Here is a 22,347-nt window from a genome sequence, read left to right on the forward strand (position 1 = left end):
TCCCGAAGATGAGCAGTAGTCTAAAATGGCGACTACTTCTAAACCAATCACAATTTTGTCCAAAATTGTAAAAAGCAACGTGGCTGCTATCATAGTTGCTATTTAGGTTAGAAGTGATCAAGAAGCAAAGCACAGTTAAACAGTAATAACAACAACATGTTATAATAAATAATAAATTTGAGTCGATCTTATCAAATTACATTTATTAACATTATTATATTTATTAACATTATTGTCATTAATTTTATTATTTTATTTTATGCTCTATTATTCCATTTAAGAGCTTTTATATTTTTTCAAATTTAATTTTGTTTTTACAATTATGTATTGTATGTATTTTTACCAACTGCATTTGAATTTAGCACTAAATTTTGGACAAATTTCTGGTTGTTCTAGTACTTTTCCGCCATTATGCGCAATGAAATACCTTATATTCTTTTACCATGGGCCCGTTTTCAGGACGCTTACAGCGATGTTAGTGTGCTAAAACTGATTCATTAGTTGCAAATTTGTTGCGACAACTAATCTGAAGCTTGCATTTTGAAATCAACGCTTCATATTAGCTGTCACAACAAACTTGCGATCGGTTTGCAACTAATGTAGAACTGGCTTAATATGCTGTAATTTACGTTACGCATACTATAGAATTTTAGAGACAAAAGCGCGCTTTTGACTGTGATCAAAATCTCGCTACAAATGCTTTGAAGCATTTGATGGACCAATTAGAAGAAAGAATTTTACAAACTGACCAATTAAAAAACGCTTCAAAGCATTTGTAGCATCGCGTTGACCGTACCCTTTATCTCTGAAATGCTATAGTATGCGTAACGTAAATTATAGCATGTTAGCGCGCTACATCGCTGTAAGCGCATTCTGAAATTGGGCTCATGAGTAGACCAGCGATAACCGATCATAACCTGTGCTCACCATGCCGCATGCGTTTCTCCGCTCTCGCGCAACATGGCGACCGGCAAAGGACTTGCCGTGATTTTTCATCCGAAGACCATCAATCTGATTGGAAATAATAAGCTGAACAAGTTCTCGCGCGGCGTTTTGTGGCAATGCAGTACGTGTCAGCGGCACATGGTGACTGTCGCATCGGCTGTCGGTGGCTGGAACCGTGAAAAAAGTAATTTGCACTCATACGCTCGAGTCCCTCTGGATTACATCATTATCTTTTTTTTTCGATGAAACTCTGTTTCTGGCGCTTTTCATTGATGTATCAATGATCTCGCCCTCCTCGATGACATCGACATTTCCATTCTAGATCGTTTAAATTTTCATTCGTCACGCATTTCTTGTATGACACGTGCATGTTGAAACATTTTCTACTGATTTGATGCGCGCGCGCGCACGCGTGTGTGTATGGGTATGCATGCTATACATCCATTCAATACACTATCTAGTAAGCAAGAACCCTATTGGAACATTCCAACAACATTACAGTATTGTTGCAATGTTGTCGAAATATTCCAAGATGTTTCTTGCTTACTGGAGAGTTTATTCTAGAAAGTTCAAGTTATTTTTTCTTCGAATGTCATTATTTAGACAAATATCTAAGCAAATGTCAACTATTGCATAAAGTCAACTATTAAAGAACCTAATTTATTCTATATTTCTCAATATTTAGACAATTCAATCTATATTTTTCTTTATATGCATGCAGCAAAGTCTTCAGATTTATTGATATCTAAATCAATTGACTAAATCCATTTCAGATATAGAAAGAATAGTGCAGCCACATAGAGCCATACATCTAACAAGTAGATTGTTAAAACGTAACTATTATGAAATCCTGGGTGTTTCCAAGAATGCCTCAGCAAAAGACATAAAAAAGGCATATTATCAACTTGCTAAAAAATATCATCCTGATACGAATAAAAGAGATCCGGATGCCAATCAGAAATTTCAAGAAGTTTCTGAAGCATATGAAGTATTAAGCGATGATACTAAGAGAAAAGAATACGATACATGGGGAGCAACTTCGGAGCAAATGGGTATGGGAATGGGTCAGGGTCAAAGGACCAAGAGTTACAATCAGCATTGGCAGTACAGATCGACCATTAATGCCGAGGAATTGTTTAGAAAAATATTCGGCGATGCCGGATTCCAAAGTGGGGCCTTCAATGATTTTGAAGACTTTTCAGAATCAAAATATGGTTTTGGAGCAGCTCAAGAGGTGACCAAATGTGACTTTATATTTCCTGATTATTGCAATATATAAATAACACTTCTCTTATTACAGGTGATAATGAATTTAACTTTTTCCCAAGCTGCTAGAGGCGTGAATAAGGATATTAATGTGAATGTAATAGACACTTGTCCGAAATGTGGTGGTTCACGTTGTGAGCTAGGAACTAAGCCGATAAGATGCCAGTATTGCAATGGTACTGGAATGGAAACAATAAGCACCGGTCCTTTTGTAATGAGTTCGACTTGTCGATATTGTCAAGGCACGAAGATGCATATTAAGTTCCCTTGCACAGAATGTAACGCAAAAGGACAAACGGTATATAACTATTTTTTGATTTTGTCCATATATCGCTTGATTATCTATTTCGTCTATCATTACTACATTAATTAGTATGCTTTGATTAATAGTATGCATTAATTAATATCGCATTTTTATAGGTACAACGTAAGAAAATAACAGTGCCAGTTCCAGCTGGAGTAGAAGACGGTCAAACGATCCGTATGGCAATAGGCAAAAAAGAGATATTTGTAACATTCCGCGTGGAGAAGTCTCGATATTTCCGCCGTGACGGGCCTGATGTGCATACTGACGCCGAAGTCTCACTGTCACAGGCAGTGCTGGGTGGTACAATACGAGTGGAGGGAGTGTACGAAGATCAGACTATACAAATAATGCCAGGTACATCGTCTCACACGCGAATCCGTTTAAACAGCAAGGGATTGAAAAAGGTCGATGGGATGGGTTACGGCGATCATTACGTAAACGTAAAGATTACTGTGCCGAAACAATTGACGGATAAGCAGCGAGCGTTGCTTCAAGCATTCGCCGAACTTGAGACCAATACTCCCGGTAGTATACATGGTGTAACATATAAAACAGATGGTAAGAATAAATGATAAAATATAAATTATTATTTTTAATGTATTTCGATTATTTTATCGATATGAATATTTGTACTTGTAACGTCGAATATTTAATGCTACTGCAAAATACCATTGCACTAGCGTATCTTAGATTATGTGTCGCTTGAGTTTTCCCTTGTGTACCTGCTATTACTAATTAAATAAAATCATATTAAAATATGACAAATGCGTTTCATTGACGTTTTTCGAAATGAAAAAATTCTCGTACAAAATTTTTGCGATAACAGAAATTTGCGTGAAATGTTATTATGTAACTAATTCAATGTAAGATACATATTTTAAGTAAAGTCTCTTTCCTTAGTAGCTTCAATGTTTTTTCTAGGCATGGCAAATCCAAAGGTGCAAACTCAAGCGAGACAAGAGGTCCAAAATGATCAGAATGACGGTCTACTTACAAAAATTAAAAAAGCTATATTTGGATAAAGAATAAATTGTAAGTAGAACTAGGCGGAACATAATTTTATATCTGTAATACATTTATTACAAGTACACTTTATTATAACTTGGATAAATCTCAATATTTTTTTTCACATATGTTGTAAATTCATTACAATGTTAATTCTAATTGTACATTATCTCTGACCCAACTCCAAAACATTTTCGAAGAATAGATTCTTTGTAATTTTTAATCAATTATTTTATGATAAAAATATCACGCGATGAGAATTATTTACCGTAATTTTTACTACTATAAAATATCCATAAAACCAATTAAACTTGTACAGCCTGATTAAATTTTACCAGTTTTAATTTTACATATATCTTAACAAAAGATATTTTTAAAAAATGTGCCGATATATACATTTTATTCGCAGGTACGAAAGAGTGTTATTCAGGTCCATTGCACTTGGTGGAATCTATACGAATAGCATTAGGAAATACATCTAACTTAGGAAATCACGACAACCAGTCTTCATCTTCTGAACCAGGAGATAAATCTCTCAATAATAAGTCCGTACATACCAAAGATACGTCGGACATCGATAGCAAAAATGATACTAACACTGGAATGCAACGACAAAAAGTGCCCCAGTAATCAAAGATGTTTAAAGCAATCTGTAGAGAGCTAGAAAATGCTGCTCGCGTCGTTACTGATAAATAAATTCTAATTCGCACTAGCATCATCGTGAAAGTTTTTGGCCATGAAATTATTACAACTTATTAGTATTCGATCAAATTGAACAAGCATGTTAATTGTTACGAGTGATGCCCGTCTGATGTCGCTTATGTAACGTATAGCTGTACAGTCGTATCATAGCAAGAATTTGTCTTTATTACATCTTATTTAAATAAAGTGTACATGAAGATAGATATAATTGTTATTTGTACATCTTAATCGAGATGTATATAAAATAAATTTTCTGCAACACGTATCCTTTTGCATATACGTGAAAAATGAATTCACATTTTCTTGTCAGGTTCTTTGATCTGTTTTTTTTTACACACACACATACACACATTACAAGTAAATATTGAATGTAAATTGTACAAAAAAATGTGGTTATAAAAATAGTTTAACCATCTAGTTTAACTATGTAACTTGCACGTTTTATTTTGCGAAATAAAAATTATACATTTAAAACATACATATTTACATAATGTTTTTTTTGCAATTGTGTTAAAAATAATTACAAATAATTTATAAGTCAAGGATAAGTTGTAACTATTCGTTAACTTCGTTAACAAATAATGATTATAATTATATCAGAATATATGATAAACGCAATAATGATGAATTGCGTATACACAGATGGTTCTTAAGTATTCTAAAAGATTTTAAGGAGTGATACTTTTCATTAGGTGCACACAGTATTACATTCTTGATATTCACCAATGTAAAAATGAAAAAATGAAAAATGATGCGATTATTGTGTTACACTGTATTCAAAAATTTCATATAACCTTATGTCTGAAACGATTTTAAAAATACAGGATAAATACAAGGAAAAATTTGATTTTTTCACAAATTTGATACCCTGTATTTTTTGAAAACCACTCGGAATATTTTTATATCCTTGAAACGCACATAAAGTTTTATCAAAATGAGGAGGATTTTCAAAATTTTTTCTTTTAATATCTTATATCTTTGAAATTACATCATCTTAGATGGTCATATTTTTATCTTGAATTAAAATGTGAAGAGAATGAAGAGTACTAAGTAAATTAAAGATATTAATCTTAATCTTTGGTCAGTAGGCCATACTTGAGTCCAATGTTTGTAAGACTCTGCGTTGCTGATACTCTTAATATAGCTACCATTATCGCCGCAATAGTAACAGCGCCTTCCAAATACAGACCGTATAGTATTCGTACGTAACCGACGATAGTAGAGAGACCGCCCGCCGCAGTGAAGTCTAACGGAAACAGCAAACTCGCTGCGATCGGTCTCGATCGCGCTATGCCGAAGCATAGTACCCCCAAAACATAGTATATGACTACAATAGAAATAAAATATAAACGAGGATAGCAATAATTGTAGTCGAAACGAATTTTTATAGAGATTCGTGATAAAAATTTTTGCCAACCTGTGCCAACAAATGACAATATTTGGATCCATTTCGGCATACGTTTGGAATAACTCGATTCTGCACTGTTGAGTTGCACGCCTTGTCTGATAAGCGCGTACTTTTGTAGGCGAAAAGCCACCATAAGACCGAAATTCAATATAAGAAGGAAATGGGCAGGAATACCGATAGCGGCGAAAATCACCCCTACCGTGCGACCAGCGGTTGTTCGTGGAACCGGTGCTCCAAAACCTGTAAAATTGAAAAATATTTAAGAAAAAATAAAACATAGTATGATTTTCAGAATGAAAAGATTTACATATAATTATCTAAGAATTAATTCTAAATTAATTAAGAATTAGTCCAAATTAATTAACATACCTAAAGTGGTAATTAACGATATGGCGAATAATACACAACCGGGAAATGTCCACAGCTGTCCGCTATTACCACCCTCGCCATAGCCGGAACTGACAGCGATCAAGAGGAGTTGTTCATGTTTGGTAACATATTGACGGACTTTATCGCTCCACAATGGCTCCATATCTTGATCCTGTTCCGTCCGTAATTGCCGCAACTCTGTCGCCAAGCCGATTGCTAAATCCTTCTGCATGTTCTTCAGCGACACGACCTGTTCGCGCTCGCGAGGTCCTTCCGTTGCGCAAAACGCCGCTGCACCTGCCACCATCCATATCACAAGTAACCAAAGAAGACCTGCGATAAATTATAAATTAATTAAATTACTTCAAATGATAAATTCTTAAGCGCTACGTAAAAATTTAAACTTATAGCTCGTACCCAATTGCGATAATAACAACCGTCCTAAAAATCTCAGATATTTCCTAAATCTCGAGACCTTCGAAGAATTTCCATTGTCCTCCTCGATGTCTCTGAGAGATGGCAGAATCCTTAATCGTAGAGGTAAACCTTCTATGGTCTGGACAGTTACGGACTTTGTCCATTTTGTCCGTATTATACCGTTTTTTAAGTTAGGTGAAATCTCGGAAGATATCGTAGTAGGTGTATCTGTAATATCTATTTTTGAACACATTTATATACGAGCAAAAACTCATAATCATATTAGGTGTAGCAAAAAGAAATCCATTATTTTTCCAATAGATAGCTTTAGTAATCTGTATCACGCGTAGACGAGATACAAGTTACTAAAGCCATCTATTGGAAAAATAATATAAGGCATTTTTTTTATAAAGTTTTATATATAGTATCCAAAGAAATATCGAAACTTTTTTTAAAGTTCAAGGTGTCACACAATGTATTTTAAGTTGAAGAATAAATGTTTTTTAATTACGAAAGAAAATATCAGATCGAATTTTCTAGTTCACGATAATAGCTCTGTATTAGCAAAACGTGCTGTAATCGATTTCGTGTGAAACTTTCGTTAGTAATAATTTAAGTAAGTACAAAGTAAGTGCTGAAAAAGTACACATTACCTCCTCCTATCTAACTACTACGTTACGTGATATACTTTTTTTTTCAATATCTTTATACAAATTGTTTACATGAATATTATAATAGATATTCATCACTTGAAAATATTTCTTGCAAGCTATTCATAAATTATAATATGTTTACATTTTTCTTGCTTTATTCTACTATTTTAATTTTTAATATTTCATTTCTATTGCATCATATATATAAAGATTTCTACCAATTAAAATGCATGGTTTAAAAAAAAATTGAAATAATATTTACCGATGCCGCAAACGACGTCGTCATCGTCATCCCCCTCATATTTGTTCGCGCGATGCTCCATCATCCTCGTGCAAAGCTCAGTAATGCGACGATGTGCAGCATCTTTGACGAGGGCCGCGGTCTTGATCCGTGGATGGACTAAGTTCCTGAAGACGCGACGTCGCTTCCTGGTGTCCGAGGGGAATCGTAAAGGTACGGCATATCGTTCGCACGGTACAGATGAAGCAACGAATGCCGGAACGCGTGGTAGCGTCGCGACGCTTGGAACGTCACTGAGGGGTGTCAGAGTCGGTGTCGCGATGCCTCCGATGGTCGGTGGTTGCGGGAAAAGGGGTACATCCATCGGCTAAGGTCAAGATGAGCCACACTATAGCCGTTGTAAACTCAACGATCGCGTTTAACGATCTCTCGGTCGTGATTACACAATCGTACATATTTCACATAACATCGAGGAAAAAGCTACACGCCTTCGCTTTAATATATATATATTGACTTTCCGAGAAATTTCCTTTAATAGATAACGACATCCCCGAGCACTTGTTGAATTGATTCATCTCGCAAAACAGCAAGTTTTCTTTCAGTATTTCGAAATCTTTATACGCTCTGCTGAATTCTTTATTTAAGCGTAAGCATTGAACTCAATAATTTTACGCGAAACGAATTTATGTTATGTTATAATCTTATATTTCCGTCTTGTGTACGACAATGATATTTATATCACATGTTTATTTTCAATCAGTCAAAGTGTGCCAGATATCAATCATCATACAGGTACTTATATAGATATTAGTGTTTCATTTGCGGATAAACATGTGCCGACCATCCGATCTTGAAAATTTTCTCTCGATAACAATTTTAATTTACGTATTCCATGTGAAGTTTTTTGCTTATTCATAAGCATGTACATAAGAGTTGGATCGATGAGAGGTTTGCACAGAATGCTTTATGTTCCATTAATAATATTGCTACGCTGTTGAATACATAATATACTAAATTATGATTGCAATGTTTAACTTGATAATCCACACGTGTATCATATATTTCACAGCTGTAACTCACGAATCTCTGCATTATTAACATACTTCTTAATTATGTATTCGTAAACATATACTTATCTAATCAACGGCAACATTATATATAGTAATTGAATGGACAAAATATAGAAAAAAAAAAAGAGAAATAGGCAGAGTTACAAACATATCGACGATTCGATATCTCAGAGACTTCCGAAACTACTGGCCTCATGCATTCTGTGAAGCGAAATCTTCATGCATTCGACGCGTTGCACCGTGGCACGACTGGAAGAAATATGATATATGTATATACATATATCTCTTCTGCGAACCACTAAAATTAGCTAACGCGACCTTGGAATCAATGACGGCCGGCAATCTTAAGCGATTTCCATATCGCCACTTTCTGTCCATAACTAATTGCACACGTGTCCTATCTTCGATTAGACATGCTTCCCCAATGGATCCTGCGTGATCGCGTGCGTGGTAAAACTTGCCCCCGTTCGATAGTACAGCAACCACAGTAGGGTTGTTATAATACGTCACGCGATATGCCAATTTATAGCAGACTCCAATAATACGCGATAATCAGCTGTAGCTCGGATTAATTAAAAATCATAATAAATATATGGGTGATACGTTTTATAAATTTATTTTACTCTTCCGATACTATTTTTAGTATGTTATTGCTCATCGCATAAGCATCATCCGCTTACAACATATATCTTCCAAATATTGCTAGTAAATACTGCTATAAACGCTCTCTTATTGAATTATCGATCATTTGACCTTGTTATCTGTACACTATCCAAACTGTGCAATGTTTGATCGAATATTCTACTGTACAATTAAGCGATGCGACTTATGATTACTTAGTAGTATTATGTAGATTCGAATTTTCTCGATATACAATGTAAAAATTGTTTCTTATGTTAAAAGAAGGGAAATAGAAAAAATAAAATATGTTCTATTATAGTGGAAATAAAGAATCATTATAAAATCATTAAGTTACGAGAAGACGAAATCTAGATTGAAATCTTACGTACAATTATATAGTGGCGCCATTCTTCCTGCTCCGCTTGCAATGGCACGGCTCTGCATCTCAACACCCGCGTGTATTGTATCCTCACAATTCGCCAACGCGTTTGCGCGGCATCGATTCCCGATACCTCGCAGTCTGCTGCATCTCCTCGACAAACGGCATGTCGTGCCAGTTTGACAGCGGATGTTCCTCGGAGGACCCGCCGTTTGCGTTTGTAATATGGAATATCGTTCCACCGTTCTCGATCGACGAGGAGATCGGGGAACAACCGAGGTACGTTTAGATGGGCTGGTCTTGCTAACTTGTCAATTTTAACTTCACTTGCGTGCTAAATGCCTATTAACTCTTCAAAATTGTTCCATGTTGGTAAAAATATGACGATCGAATGCCAATATAGTAGAATGATTTTAGCCTTGTGCTGCAAGCGTCTTCCTTAAATTCTGGAAAGATAAATTTCAGATTTATCAAATGAATATCAACTGAATAGATTGCAGAAGAATTAACTTGATTGCCTCGTACGTTTTTTAATCTTTGATTATTTATAGATTAATAAAGTAGACAGAAAGATTACTTTTGCATCAAGTTAATTAGAGTCCCTGCTTAAAAAATTTGATAAAAAACGGTAGAAATTTATAGAAATCTGATGGGAATCCTATATAATTTTTGTCAGAATCTATCGGACGTTAAAACCACGACAGATGGAAAAGTTATAAATTTCTATCATTTTATATCTTATATTAAATATCTTATATTAAATAAACGATAGAATACTAATCGGAGATCACAAGCTTCTCTCTCTATATATACATCCTATCACATTATCTGATTTAATAAGAAATGACTGAAAGAATGTTTATATGAACCAATACAATTTAATCCTAATATACCTCTATATGTTTGAATAAGACAGATATTATAGAAAAATTATCATACTCAATCGTTGGCAATATAATGTGTCATTTAGATCACTACATTATCTAATTTAATAAGAAATAAACGAAAAGATGTTTATATGAACTTATACAATTTAATCCAAAAATATCCCTATTTTGAATAAAACAGATGTTATAGAAAAATTATTGTATCTTATCGTTGGCAATATAATATGACATTCTTCAGATCATTGAATAATTATTTTGCAGATTTCAGCGTACATAATAAAGCTATACAGTTATTACTATATTTTATATCTTATCTTATTTAAAGATAGAATAAGTAACTGTACACACAAGCTTTTTTGTCACATTATTTGATATAAATTATTTGATATAATTATTTGATTTAATATAAAATAAGTGAGGATGATTTATGCGATTATGCGGATGAATCTATACAATTTAATCCGAAAATGTTCCTATGTTTAAATAGGTAGGTGTTATAAAAAAATTATTCCACCGTTGTTATATAATTAATTATTCATTTAAGTCATTGAGTAATTAATTATTTAATAATCTAAATGTCACATTATGTTGCCAACTATATATACGACAATTTTTCCATAAAATCTATCTTATTCTAACATAGGGACATTCTGGATTAAATTATTAGGTATACAACTTTGCTTCCGCCGTTTTTTTTCCGAAATTCGAGGCTTTATGTAAAAAACTGGTTATACATTTATGATTCAAAGTATTGGCCACTACTTTCTCCCATCTTTCGGGCAGCGTACGAATCCCGCGTCGAAAAAACTGGTCATCTTTTAAGGCGATCCACGAATCGATCCATTCCAATTTTTTACTTCTTCACAAGACCGGAAGTGCTGGTCAGCCAGGCCGTGTGCCATTGATCGAAACAAGTGATAGAGAGAGCAACGTCTGGAGAATACGGCGAATGGGGTAGGACTTTCCATTTCAACGTTTCCAAGTATGTTTTGCTCACTTTCGCAACATGGGGTCGAGCATTGTCATGCTGCAAAATTACTTTATCGTGTCTTTCGTTGTATTGCCGTTTGTCTTTCAATGCTCGGCTCAAACGCATCAATTGCGTTCGATACTGATCGCCTGTGATTGTTTCAGTCGGTTTTAACAGCTCATAATATACTATGCCGAGCTGATCCCACCAAATACAGAGCATGACCTTGGAGCCATGAATATTCGGTTTGGCCGTCGACGTGGAAGCATGGCCGGGAACTCTCCATGATTTTTTGCTTGGGGTTATCGTAATGAACTCATTTTTCGTCACAATGCGATGTAGAAATCCCTTCCGTCTTTGCCTTTCAAGCAGCTGTTCACAAGCAAACAAACGCCGTTCAACATCTCTCGGCTTTAATTCGTACGGCACCCAATTTCCTTGCTTCTGAATCATTCCCATGACTTTGAGGCGTTTTGAAATGGCTTGTTGAGTCACTCCCAATGATCGTGCCAATTCTTCTGGATTTTGACACGAGTCTTGATCAAGTAATGTCTCCAATTCTGCATTTTTGAAAACTTTCTTTCACCGCTATGCCGGTCTTCGACATCAAAATCACCGTTTTTGAAGCGTTGAAACCACTCACGACACGTTCTTTCACTAATAGCGGCCTCACCGTAAGTATTTGAGAGCATTCGATGAGCCTCAGCCGCAGATTTCTTCATATTGAAGCAGAAAATTAAAATCTCCCGCAAATGACGAGAATTTAGCTCGTAAACTGACATTTTCAATCGAGAATAACTTTATGATGCAGATACAAATCGACTAATGTTTCTATGGGGTTATGACAGATGCCCAAGTTTATTGTATGACGTTTATCTATTTATTTCGACCACCACTTATCGCTAAAGCCATCTATAGAAAAACGGCGGAAGCAAAGTTGTACACCTAATATATAAGTTTCTTATAAACATTATATCGTTTTTAATCGTAAATTTCAAATTACTTACCTGCTATATTAAATAAATTTTCTGTATTTGTCTATCGTTTTCGTCATATAGCTTAGATACCGTTTTGAATCTATTTCTATCTGATTATATTAAAATTAATAATATGCTATCATATTTTTCAATCGTAAATTTCAGATGACTCGTTTAAAGTATGTGACATATTTTCTTTATTTCTTTATCGTTTTTATTATAACTTAAATGTCGGTTTTAATCAATTATTTTCGTGTGTTTTATCAAAATTAATAATATTCTATCATATCTTTAATCGTAAATTTCAGATTCTAAAATTTAAGATTAAATTTCAGGTTCTAAAATTTACAAAGCAAAAACACGAAAGAATATTATTAATTTTGAACATGGTCAGATAGAAATTGATTGAAATTATCTGAGCTGATGAAAATGATACAGAAGTATAGAAAATATATCACATATTTTAGATAAGTAATTTGAAATTTACAATTCAAAAACATGATAGGATGTTATTAATTATTAATTTTTATAAAACGTGACCAGATAGAAATTGTTTAAAAACGATAATTAAACTATATGATGAAAATGATAGAGAAATATAGAAAATTTATACATATCAGGCAAGTAATCTAAAATTTGAGATTAAAAACGATAAATTAAGGTATATAATAAACGTGATACAATTTTTATAAGAATCTATGTAACTTAATACAGAAATGTCTCTATAATCACATTGTCTCTACTATGCTAAAGTATCCAGATAAATGTGCGATTATAGCTCATCATTAGAGTGCTAAACTATCATCCCGTAGGTTCGAATCCCGTCAATTCCAATATGCGTTTTCAAAAATTGTAAATTTCCGATGCATAATTGTAATTAATAAATTGCATGTGAAAATATAAATGAACAAAAGAATAATAGAAAATAACAACTGTATTTTACTGTAATTATTATAAAAAATATTTTTCTTTAAATAATATGAAATTTACGATTAAAACAGTACAATACTATTAATTATGATAAAATATGACCAGATAGAAATGATAGAGATTAAAAACGATATCTAAGCTGTGCGACAAAAACGACAGAGAAATATAGAAAATCTATCAAATATATCAGGTAAATAATCTGAAATTTACCAAAAACACGATTCAATCAGATAGAATTTTTTCCTATTTGATTCTATCAGACTTTTTAAGTAAGATTCTGAACATATTTTCTCTCTCTTTCAGAGAAAGCGATGCGCAGCCTCGCTCGCAAGCTATTAATATGGCCCGCGACGTTGGTACTGTCCCTCCTGGCCTTCCGTCTGCTATTTGGCCGAGATTTTCGATTGCCAACGACGACACTCGTTTTTCACGATGACGGTGATATCTCCACGTTAGATAACAGCCATATAAATTCGCAACAGGACGCTGGTCCACCAGGACCACCCGTCTACGCAGCGGGCATGTACATGGCGGGTCAGCGACCTCGCAATGAAAGTGCCTGCAGGTGGTACCATGGCTTGCCAGATGTCCTCTCCTATCCACCATCCAGACTCACGTGGAGCTCCGAAATCGGCGAGAAGAGTCCCTACAGGTAGAAATCAATCGTCTACAAAAGTCATCTACAAAAGATCATCATTGTTTTTCTTCTTACGCATATTTAATTTAGCTTACAACTAAAAGACATTGAAATAAAGTCAATACCGGAAAGTGGTACTCAACATAAAAAATGGAGCACGGAGAAAAAAGTTTGCTGGCACAGCATACTTTATGCTATCGTAGCAGATTTTCTTAATCGTCTTAATTGTCTAATATTAACAAAAAGATTTGTTTTGGGCGCGCCTGATTGCACCAATGTTACTTTGATTTTAAGTGAGGCTTAAAACTCTCTCTATCTCTTCCTCTCTTTTGGCTTTACAGAGAGAAAGTGAGAGTTTTAAACTTCGTTTAAAGTTAATAACGTTGGTGCAACAGGAGGGAGAAGGGGAGGGGGGAGGTCTTACTGATCTAATTTGAAAATAATTCTCTTGAATATTTGCTGCAATGTGCGGACTTAACATTTTACTTCAAATTTATTCTAGCTGTACATTCATATCTCTGTAAGCAAATTTATGCAGCAATATCCTTCTATTTTAATAATAAAATGAGTTAAACATTGGACAATAATAGGAATTTTTGCTATTCGGTCGCTTTCGCATTGAATGTATCATGCGATGATTTTGCTGCGACAGCGAGAATTCTTTTTCTCCGTGCAGGGTTCTACCATTCGTGTTGCTCGGTGCCGTTGAAGCGACAGACAGTTTGCCCCAAGTCACGCTGTCCACACACGCCACCGCCGATCAGGTTTACGGAATCGTGGAACTCGCCAGACGATGGGAAGGACCGCTTAGCCTGGCGATATTTGCACCAGGCCTCGACGCCGGCCTCGCTGTCGTTCAGCTTGATCGAGCCTGTCGTTGCGAGCCTGCCATGTACAAGGTCTTCTCAACTTCCTTGTCACGATCGCGAATTTCTTACCAATTAGTACAATGCTACGCTCTATCGACCCTCAAAGTTTTCATGCTTTCGTTATAGTAATGCGAGAACTCGGGAATCTGCGCTTTTAGGTCACTTATATACGTAAAAAAAAATTACACTTTATTATCGTATACAAGATAAATTTTTTGTAGATAAAGTTTCTTTGTTAGTTATTTAATTAAAATTAAATCTTATTATTGTAGGTAGTTTGCTTAAATGTAATGTATAAGGCATAGTATTGTGTACACGGAGGGCACATAATTTAAGTTTAGCTTTCTTATTTTATGTTTCTTACGTATTTATGTGTTTTAATTTCATCGGTCGATTTTTATTTAATGCTGTACATTTCTTACGTTAAAATAATTTTCTAGATGTAACGCAAAATTATTCATGTGACATGCGGTGGACAAAGAAACTAATATGAAAGTATGTTGTGTGAAGGCATGAAGATAGACGCGTTATATCAAAATGCTTGCTTGCGATTAGCATAGTTGTTCTAATCTATAATACAGAATACAAATTGTCTAATTAAAATTATTAAAACCGATTAAGAATATATAAATTGTAAATCGTAGAAGTATCACATATACTTGTCCGTATTTTATGAAAAAAAACGGCTTATCTAATTAATATATCATAAATGATACAAAATATCTCTAATAAATCTATAAAGATAAAAGTTTAATACAACATAAATGATTATTTCAAAATTTATGATCTGTTATGATCTGTTATTCAATGACTTTAACAATCAGATATTTATTAATTCGTGTGAATACCGCTACTCTTCGACCTAATTAGCTCAATATAAAAGTCTGTTCAGAATACCTTATCCTTATGATTTTGTGATCAATGTATAATATATTTATAACATTTTTGATATATCATTTTCTTTTTTTTACCTGTATGTATTTTGAACATAATATCATGTCTTCTGTTATCCTTCCGCCCTTTTCTCGTATATTATACGATATACATAAAATTCGCATTCATTGTAATCCTTTTTATTTAATGACCCTGCAATTGCAGGTTTCCGTCCACCTGGTGTTTCCGGCCGGTCGACCGCCCGCCCTGAGTGCAATCAGTCGTATCCAGGGTGATTGCGCTGCCTCTGATCTCCAATGGCGACAGGCCGAAACCGAGAGGCGGAAGAGGAGAATGACATATCCCATCAACGTCACCCGGAATGTAGCGAGAACGATGGCGAACACATCCCGCGTGCTTGTGTCAGATATCGAGCTGTTACCGAGCGCGCGGCTGGCTTCCGGCTTCATGGAGATGGTGCACCATAGACTGCCCAAGCATGGTGTAGTCTTTGTTGTGCCTGTATTCGAAATAGAATCCAATGAACAACCGCCGGCGACAAAGCGCGAATTGCTCGCCGCCTGCCGTGCCGGCTTGGCGGTATATTTTCATAGGTATACATATACATATATATATACAGGGTGTTCAAAAAGTCCCGGACCGGGTGAATAACTTGAAAAAAAAAATTTTTTTGAAAAAACGCCGAAACACGTGAAACGATTTTTCAAAAAATCTATCTTTTGAGAGGAGTAGCGACTCTCCGCCCCCAATGGGGCACGTGGGGCACGAGGGGGGTCGAAAATATTAAATAGCAACATAGGTCAAGTGGGGGCTCATTTGAAAGGTCTTTTCGAGGTGAATCCAAAACACTACACATAGAGGGCGCTGCGTTCACTTTTGAGGGGAAATTTCAGTTTTGAAGATTTTTGACTCAGAAACATTAAAAAAATTTAGTGTTTCGATAATCACCGGAACACGCGAAACGATTTTTCAAAAAACTTATCTTTTGAGAGGGGTTACGACCCCCCGCCCCCAATGGGGCACGTGGGGTACGAGGGGGGTTGAAAATCTTAAATAGCAACATAGGTCAAGTGGGGGCTCATTTTAAAGGTCTTTTCGAGACGAATCCAAAACACTACGCAGGACTTTTTGCACATGAAACACACTGTATTTGTTGTCACACATGTACATTAATGGTCGCGTTTTTGAATGCCGATAAAGACACTTGAAGTCAAAAGTTCAAATCATTGAGTCATTATTATTTTACTTTATGTAACTTTCTTCCCTGATAAAGCTGTTTTGTCGTAGTTCATCTCTGTAATTTTGAAATCAAGCGTCTTTATCGCTTGATTTCATTTATCGCTGTTTTTATCGTGGTTTATATGGTTATTTTCTTTTTCCTTCAACGTCGTGGATTTTTCCTACATTTAAGATAACATGGCTCCTCAGAGAACACGCACATCTTAAAAATCAAATAACTCCGCCGAAAATGATCGCAGCGCCCTCTATGCGCAGTGTTTTGGATTCGTCTCGAAAAGACCTTTCAAATGAGCCCCCACTTGACCTATATTGCTATTTAAGATTTTCGACCCCCCTCGTACCCCACGTGCCCCATTGGGGGTGGAGGGTCGCAACCCTTCTCAAAAGATAAATTTTTTGAAAAATCGTTTCACGTGTTTCGGCGTTTTTTCAAAAAATTTTTTTTTTTCAAGTTATTCACTCGGTCCGGGACTTTTTGAACACCCTGTATATATATATACAAGTATATATATATATATATATATATATATATATATATGTATACAGGATTTATGTCTCCCATGTTTCGAATGTTCTAAATTTGACACGCGTCAACTAAATCAACTTTCTCTCATGTCTCGTAAGAATTGAATAAAGTATTCATATTGAAACTGCAATGTATGTTCAATAACGGGACAAGATGCCTCTCGCAGGTTTGTCTGTCCACACTGCCAGCGATTTCCTGGACTGACCAGGTGGTTGATTAGACCGGACCCGGGTAGAATCCGACCGCTTATCGTTACCAGAAGGGAATATCCGCATCACAGATGGGAACCGCTCTTCATTGGCACGCGCAATGACCCGCTCTACACAGAGGAAATGTCCTGGGAAGGCAAGCAAGACAAGATGACCCAGGTAAAACAATTTCCTTTAGAGAATTATCTTTAATAATTGCAAAAGTTTATTCGCATTATTCTCTAATACGCGTTTCCAATGTAGATTAACTTATCTAATCTAAATTCCAATCTTAATTAATTCCAATCTTCATCTTTTTCTAATTCTAAGAATTAGAAAAAATTAAGAATTAGTTAAACCACGATTAAAATAAATCTATATTGAGATGAAAATGAGCATAAAAAATACAGCAAAAATACACAGTCATTCCAATAATATTGCAGTAACATTGCAGCAATTAATATTGCTGCAAGTTTTATGCTGTATAGGAAATAGATTTACCTGAAGTATAATAATTATAAGATTAACGTAACTTTTCACTATTAATATCTTACTTGCAAGATCCTATACCTTTTAAAGTCTCTATTTCTTATTTCATATAGATGTTCGAGATGTGTCTTTTGAATTATCATCTGGTCGTGCTCGATGGTGCCTTTTTAGTACATACTCCGGGAATCAAACGAAAAGCACGCAAAATCAATACAGCCACACAGGAGTTCTTCCGGTCACATGAAAGAAGAAATGCGAGGATTTATCAACGTGTGATAAAGCGTCTAATCAAGCGATATCCGATCAATCGTAGGTGCGCGCACTGATATATATCCGCCGCAAGATCTCGGCGAGATAATTAGCTTTCTTGAAAAAAGAAGAGATAAAGAGAGACACGTACGGTGCCTGTATCCGTATACAATAGAAAAATATTTTTCGGTGACGTCGAATTTTATATTAGACTTAGGAATGGCTGCGAGTTGACACCGATTGCTTTTTCACAACAAAAATAAAGGCTTTTTTTACTGAAAAAAATGAAGATTTTTTTTCTTAAAACAAAGCATATTTCTTATAATTTTTCCTTCTAATTAAACAAAACCTTCATGGTTTTTAAATTAAATATTAAGAACTTCGATCAAAATTTGATTAACTTTATCAATGGTTAATTAATTTAGTTAATATAAGAGACGCTTATACCAAAAATTCTAATTGTATAATTCGTTTATCTTAATCTAATATTTCTTCTCACATTCGAATTAATAATTCTATCCATTTTAATAAAATTTTATAGATATTTTTCAATAAATTAATCGCTGATTAAGTTAATCAGTGGTTAATTTAATCAGAATTGCTTAAAATAAATTGTTAATTATATATTCTTTGTTCCTAGTTTTGTCTATATATAAGGCAACAAGAAAACAATAATTTTAATCATGTTAACAGAATAGTGTAAAATAGATAACAGATCTTGATAACAGACACAATTACTTTTTTATATGATTTATCGTTCTTAATCTAATCTTGTTCTAAATATTTTTAACAAAAAATTATAACAATACTTGATAAATTAATTTTAATTGTCTACGTCATTATTTTGACAGAGATAATTATAATTTTTTAATTTTAATTAATTTATCAGGTATTGTCCTAAAATTCGCCGATTAATTTAAATCAATTAAAATTTAATTATCTCACCAGTTGTCCACCTAAATGCTCCCCAGTTATCATTTTATTATTTATTTTTCGCAATAAATTATTTACAATTTTTAAAATACTTACATCAGCATCAAATTATTAATATTTTTCTAAAATGTTTTTAATTAAACAAAGCACAGCCTTAGCGTTTAATTAAAATTTGAAAAATTTCGATAAAAATTTGATTAACTTTATTGCAAGATAATTTAATCACAAAGTACAAGATACGTTTATTAATATTATTAGGTGTTGGAATTAATTCGTAGCGTTTTACAAGTGATGGGAAGTACTTTCATTAATGTATTTTTTAATGCTCATGTGAAATAAATAACATTCTTTCATTAAAAAACGCTACGAATTAATTCCAACACCTAATAGTATTAAATTTTGCGTGTCAATTTAATATGTGAGATTATCATATTATACTACTCTAAGTTCAATTCATGATAGCGTTCAAAAAATTTTGGCGCGTGGTTTACAAAATTGAATATAATAAATATTTTGTGTGATCGAAGTTCTTAAAATTTTAATTTAAAAAACATAAACGCTATGCTTTGTTTATAATTAAAAGTATCTTAGAAAGATGTTAATTTAATATTAATATTTAATTAAAAGCATCTTAAAAACTGCGAAATAATTTATTGCAAAAAATAATTATATGTAAATAATTCATACTGAATATTTAAACACTAAGATTCGCTTTGATCGAAAATAACATTATTTCTCTTAATTCAATTTATCCTTGTTTAACATTAAGTAAATGGATAAAATAATATATGGCATTCGGAAATCTGAACATAGCTCAATTTTTTTCAAAATCCAGTAATATAACAGCTATTTATTATAATTCCTATGGACAAGTCTTTTATCTGCATAACACATTATAAGAGAGAGAGAGAGAGAGAGAAACTTTCTGATAATATTATCGAACAATGTCTTTAGTTTGGATATAACAATTTAAATTTCAAAGTGAAGCAGTGATGAAAGAAATTTGCAAAAATATATGCACGGAAATAAAAATAGCTCCTATATTATAGTAGTATATTCTGAAGAGATAAACAGAAAAAAATATAACCTAATGAAATAGCTGTTTGTAATGATTCAGACAAAGTATCCAAAATCAAAATATGAGACATTTTTGGCATTCTAGAAAACGTCTTATCTCTCAATATTGAGTTTTATCTGGGGGTATTATCTGGGGGTTTACGGCCGCGTTGAGGTAAGCTGCTATTGGTCGCCGTGACCATCTATCGAGAAGTCCAATGACCAATAGCGTTCTAAATCAGTCATAACGATCTGCTTTTCTAGAGTGCCTTTTAGAGTAGAGATTCCGGCCGCCATTCGTATTTATATCGTTTCAAGTTCGTACGTTTGGTAATTTTCACGAAAAATCATTCCACAAATGCGTTTCGTCAACATAGCGATACAACGATAAACAATCATACTCATAGAGTAAAGCCTGTGAAATCGAAAGAGTAAATCTTCAAACGTTATTATTCATCGATTAATCGTATGATTTATAATCATGTCGTGGTCGTCCGATGAGTCACCGGTAACCTCGACAGCTTTTCTCCTCCCCTTCCATGGCAGTGACTGTGTGTAATTTATAGTTTAGATAATCACATAATAATAATAATGGTACATAGACATAGTGAAATTATGGAAAGTTGAGCTAACAAAAATAGAGCTAATCAGTGTTGTTTCATCAGATCACTGAGGCCCGGTTGCACCAACGTTACTTTGACATTTTCCAACTCACCAATTTAAAAATTTTGTAAAAATATCATATATTCCCACTTTCATGTATGCAGAACCGCGCCGTCACACAACAGAATTTTTTAATTATACACTAATGTAAAATTTCAACGATATAATAATAATTTGAATGTCTGCATGAGCGACGTTTTTTATGAATTTCTGCAACTTGCAAGCGTAAATAACTTCACGAAAAAAATTTCGAATTTTTTTCACGAAATACGTGTCTCATATTTTTTATCTGTAGAATGTCAGCAAATTAAAAAAAAATTGTAATGATTCCGTTTTAAGGATTTGGCATGAAATGCCTCACCTGTGAGATTGAGAGAGAAAATTATATCTTTTGTTTTCTGCAATTAAATATTTAGATTTAATGCGGTCCTACAATAGAAGTAATGATCGTAGGGTCTTAGGTCGTAGAAAATTAACCAATCATAATTGAATAATTGAGAATAATAAGTAATGAGAAGAGAAGAATAATTGACTATAATTGATCAATTTTCTACGACTTGGAATCCTACAATCACTACGACTTAATTATTGTAGATTACCGTATTATAATTACTCAAACAAAGTTTTGAAACGCAAATTAATAATTTCCTCTCCGAATAGAGTATATGTATTTTGTAGTTTGCATTATTAAAAAACCTTCCATTTTCATTCATTTTCAAAAAATAAACCTTCCTTCGATCTTTCGATGGTTCCTAAAACTTAAAACCTTCCAATGAAACAACACTGGAGCTAATACCGAATTGTCAAATAAACCTGAAGGCTGAAGTACCCGAGGAAGAGTAACAGAGCGTTATTGACACAGTTGCTGATTCCATGGAGACATTTATGTAAAGAAAAAAACACGGGACGGACAATAGGAAAAAGAGAGAGGGAGAATTCCCACTATTCCTACAAGTCGCGACTGACGAGATCGGAAACGATCGGACGTGACCGTTTTTGCCGGGTGCACGCCTCTCGAATCTCGTCGGAACTCACGCCACGCCACGCACCGCCGAATACCGTACACAACTGCGGAATCGTGCGGTAAAGTTAATTACAAGTGTTTCGTCTCTCGTTACTCGTGCGGCGCCGGTGACAGTGTGTGTTGGCCGGTGTTGCGTGGTGTGACGTGACTAGCAGAGCGAGCAGAAATAGTCACGCGGCCAAATAATAGGTTCATTCATTTATTATCTTGAGTAATATTAATTATAACTGCTCCTTTTAATAGTGAAATACTGATAGCAGCAAGTCGTAATGATAGCAAGACTTAGATCCAGCACTTACGAAACATACACGACTTTGCCGGTTTTAACTGCCATTATTGTAAGACGTTGATGAGGTCGCCTTATCGTCGTCGTCGCCCTTCTCATTCAGGCGATAATCGGAACGGCATTCCGACTAATTCCAATAGCGCACGC

General features: G+C 34.4%; 3 protein-coding genes and 1 long non-coding RNA gene across 7 annotated transcripts; 2 read left to right on the forward strand and 2 right to left on the reverse strand.

The window, feature by feature from the left end:
* The first annotated feature begins 877 nt into the window (after window positions 1–877).
* LOC105147588 (dnaJ homolog l(2)tid, mitochondrial) lies at window positions 878–4,703 on the forward strand. Of its 2 annotated transcripts, XM_087404993.1 has the most exons (6): window positions 878–1,129; window positions 1,719–2,179; window positions 2,246–2,509; window positions 2,632–3,076; window positions 3,440–3,550; window positions 3,933–4,110. In XM_087404993.1, exons 1-5 carry the CDS (start codon window positions 961–963, stop codon window positions 3,538–3,540), a joined length of 1,440 nt encoding a protein of 479 aa, XP_087261119.1. In that variant the 5' UTR covers window positions 878–960; the 3' UTR covers window positions 3,541–3,550; window positions 3,933–4,110. The 2 variants fall into 2 exon arrangements, with proteins under 2 accessions (XP_087261119.1, XP_087261118.1); XM_087404992.1 differs by lacking the exon at window positions 3,440–3,550 and having other exon boundaries at window positions 879–1,129; window positions 3,933–4,703.
* LOC105147582 (uncharacterized) lies at window positions 4,644–9,529 on the reverse strand. Of its 2 annotated transcripts, none has more exons than XM_011058705.2 (6): window positions 9,394–9,529; window positions 7,335–7,680; window positions 6,420–6,647; window positions 6,003–6,335; window positions 5,643–5,873; window positions 4,644–5,552 (listed from the first exon to the last, which is right to left on the reverse strand). In XM_011058705.2, exons 2-6 carry the CDS (start codon window positions 7,675–7,677, stop codon window positions 5,296–5,298), a joined length of 1,392 nt encoding a protein of 463 aa, XP_011057007.2. In that variant the 5' UTR covers window positions 7,678–7,680; window positions 9,394–9,529; the 3' UTR covers window positions 4,644–5,295. The 2 variants fall into 2 exon arrangements, with proteins under 2 accessions (XP_011057007.2, XP_011057006.2); XM_011058704.2 differs by having other exon boundaries at window positions 6,420–6,656.
* Window positions 9,530–9,537: 8 nt separating this feature from the next.
* On the forward strand, window positions 9,538–18,523 carry LOC105147583 (beta-1,4-glucuronyltransferase 1). 2 transcript variants are annotated; one of them, XM_087404995.1, is made up of 7 exons: window positions 9,560–9,662; window positions 13,253–13,337; window positions 13,451–13,799; window positions 14,461–14,683; window positions 15,752–16,140; window positions 17,479–17,680; window positions 18,103–18,523. In XM_087404995.1, exons 3-7 carry the CDS (start codon window positions 13,459–13,461, stop codon window positions 18,313–18,315), a joined length of 1,368 nt encoding a protein of 455 aa, XP_087261121.1. In that variant the 5' UTR covers window positions 9,560–9,662; window positions 13,253–13,337; window positions 13,451–13,458; the 3' UTR covers window positions 18,316–18,523. The 2 variants fall into 2 exon arrangements, with proteins under 2 accessions (XP_087261120.1, XP_087261121.1); XM_087404994.1 differs by lacking the exon at window positions 13,253–13,337 and having other exon boundaries at window positions 9,538–9,662.
* Window positions 18,119–22,344, reverse strand: LOC147909845 (uncharacterized). The gene is made up of 2 exons (XR_015544706.1): window positions 22,214–22,344; window positions 18,119–18,218 (listed from the first exon to the last, which is right to left on the reverse strand). It is a non-coding gene; the product is annotated as an uncharacterized LOC147909845 (long non-coding RNA).
* Between the last annotated feature and the right edge of the window lie 3 nt (window positions 22,345–22,347).

This window comes from Acromyrmex echinatior, chromosome 4 (assembly GCF_024713525.1).
Source record: "Acromyrmex echinatior isolate Ae372 chromosome 4, ASM2471352v2, whole genome shotgun sequence".
Taxonomy (NCBI): domain Eukaryota; kingdom Metazoa; phylum Arthropoda; class Insecta; order Hymenoptera; family Formicidae; genus Acromyrmex; species Acromyrmex echinatior.

Bases quoted from the DNA above. Each gene is read 5' to 3' on its own strand.
- LOC105147583 (XM_087404994.1), top strand. From the start codon at position 13,459: ATGCGCAGCCTCGCTCGCAAGCTATTAATATGGCCCGCGACGTTGGTA. The intron at 13,800-14,460 runs GTAGAAATCAAT...TTCTCCGTGCAG, and splicing joins GGCGAGAAGAGTCCCTACAG to GGTTCTACCATTCGTGTTGC. The intron at 16,141-17,478 runs GTATACATATAC...TGCCTCTCGCAG, and splicing joins TTGGCGGTATATTTTCATAG to GTTTGTCTGTCCACACTGCC.
- LOC105147588 (XM_087404992.1), top strand. From the start codon at position 961: ATGGCGACCGGCAAAGGACTTGCCGTGATTTTTCATCCGAAGACCATC. The intron at 1,130-1,718 runs GTAATTTGCACT...AATCCATTTCAG, and splicing joins TGGCTGGAACCGTGAAAAAA to ATATAGAAAGAATAGTGCAG. The intron at 2,180-2,245 runs GTGACCAAATGT...CTCTTATTACAG, and splicing joins GTTTTGGAGCAGCTCAAGAG to GTGATAATGAATTTAACTTT.
- LOC105147582 (XM_011058704.2), bottom strand. From the start codon at position 7,677: ATGGATGTACCCCTTTTCCCGCAACCACCGACCATCGGAGGCATCGCG. The intron at 5,874-6,002 runs GTATGTTAATTA...TCAATTTTACAG, and splicing joins ATCGTTAATTACCACTTTAG to GTTTTGGAGCACCGGTTCCA. The intron at 5,553-5,642 runs GTTGGCAAAAAT...TTTCTATTGTAG, and splicing joins ATTGTCATTTGTTGGCACAG to TCATATACTATGTTTTGGGG.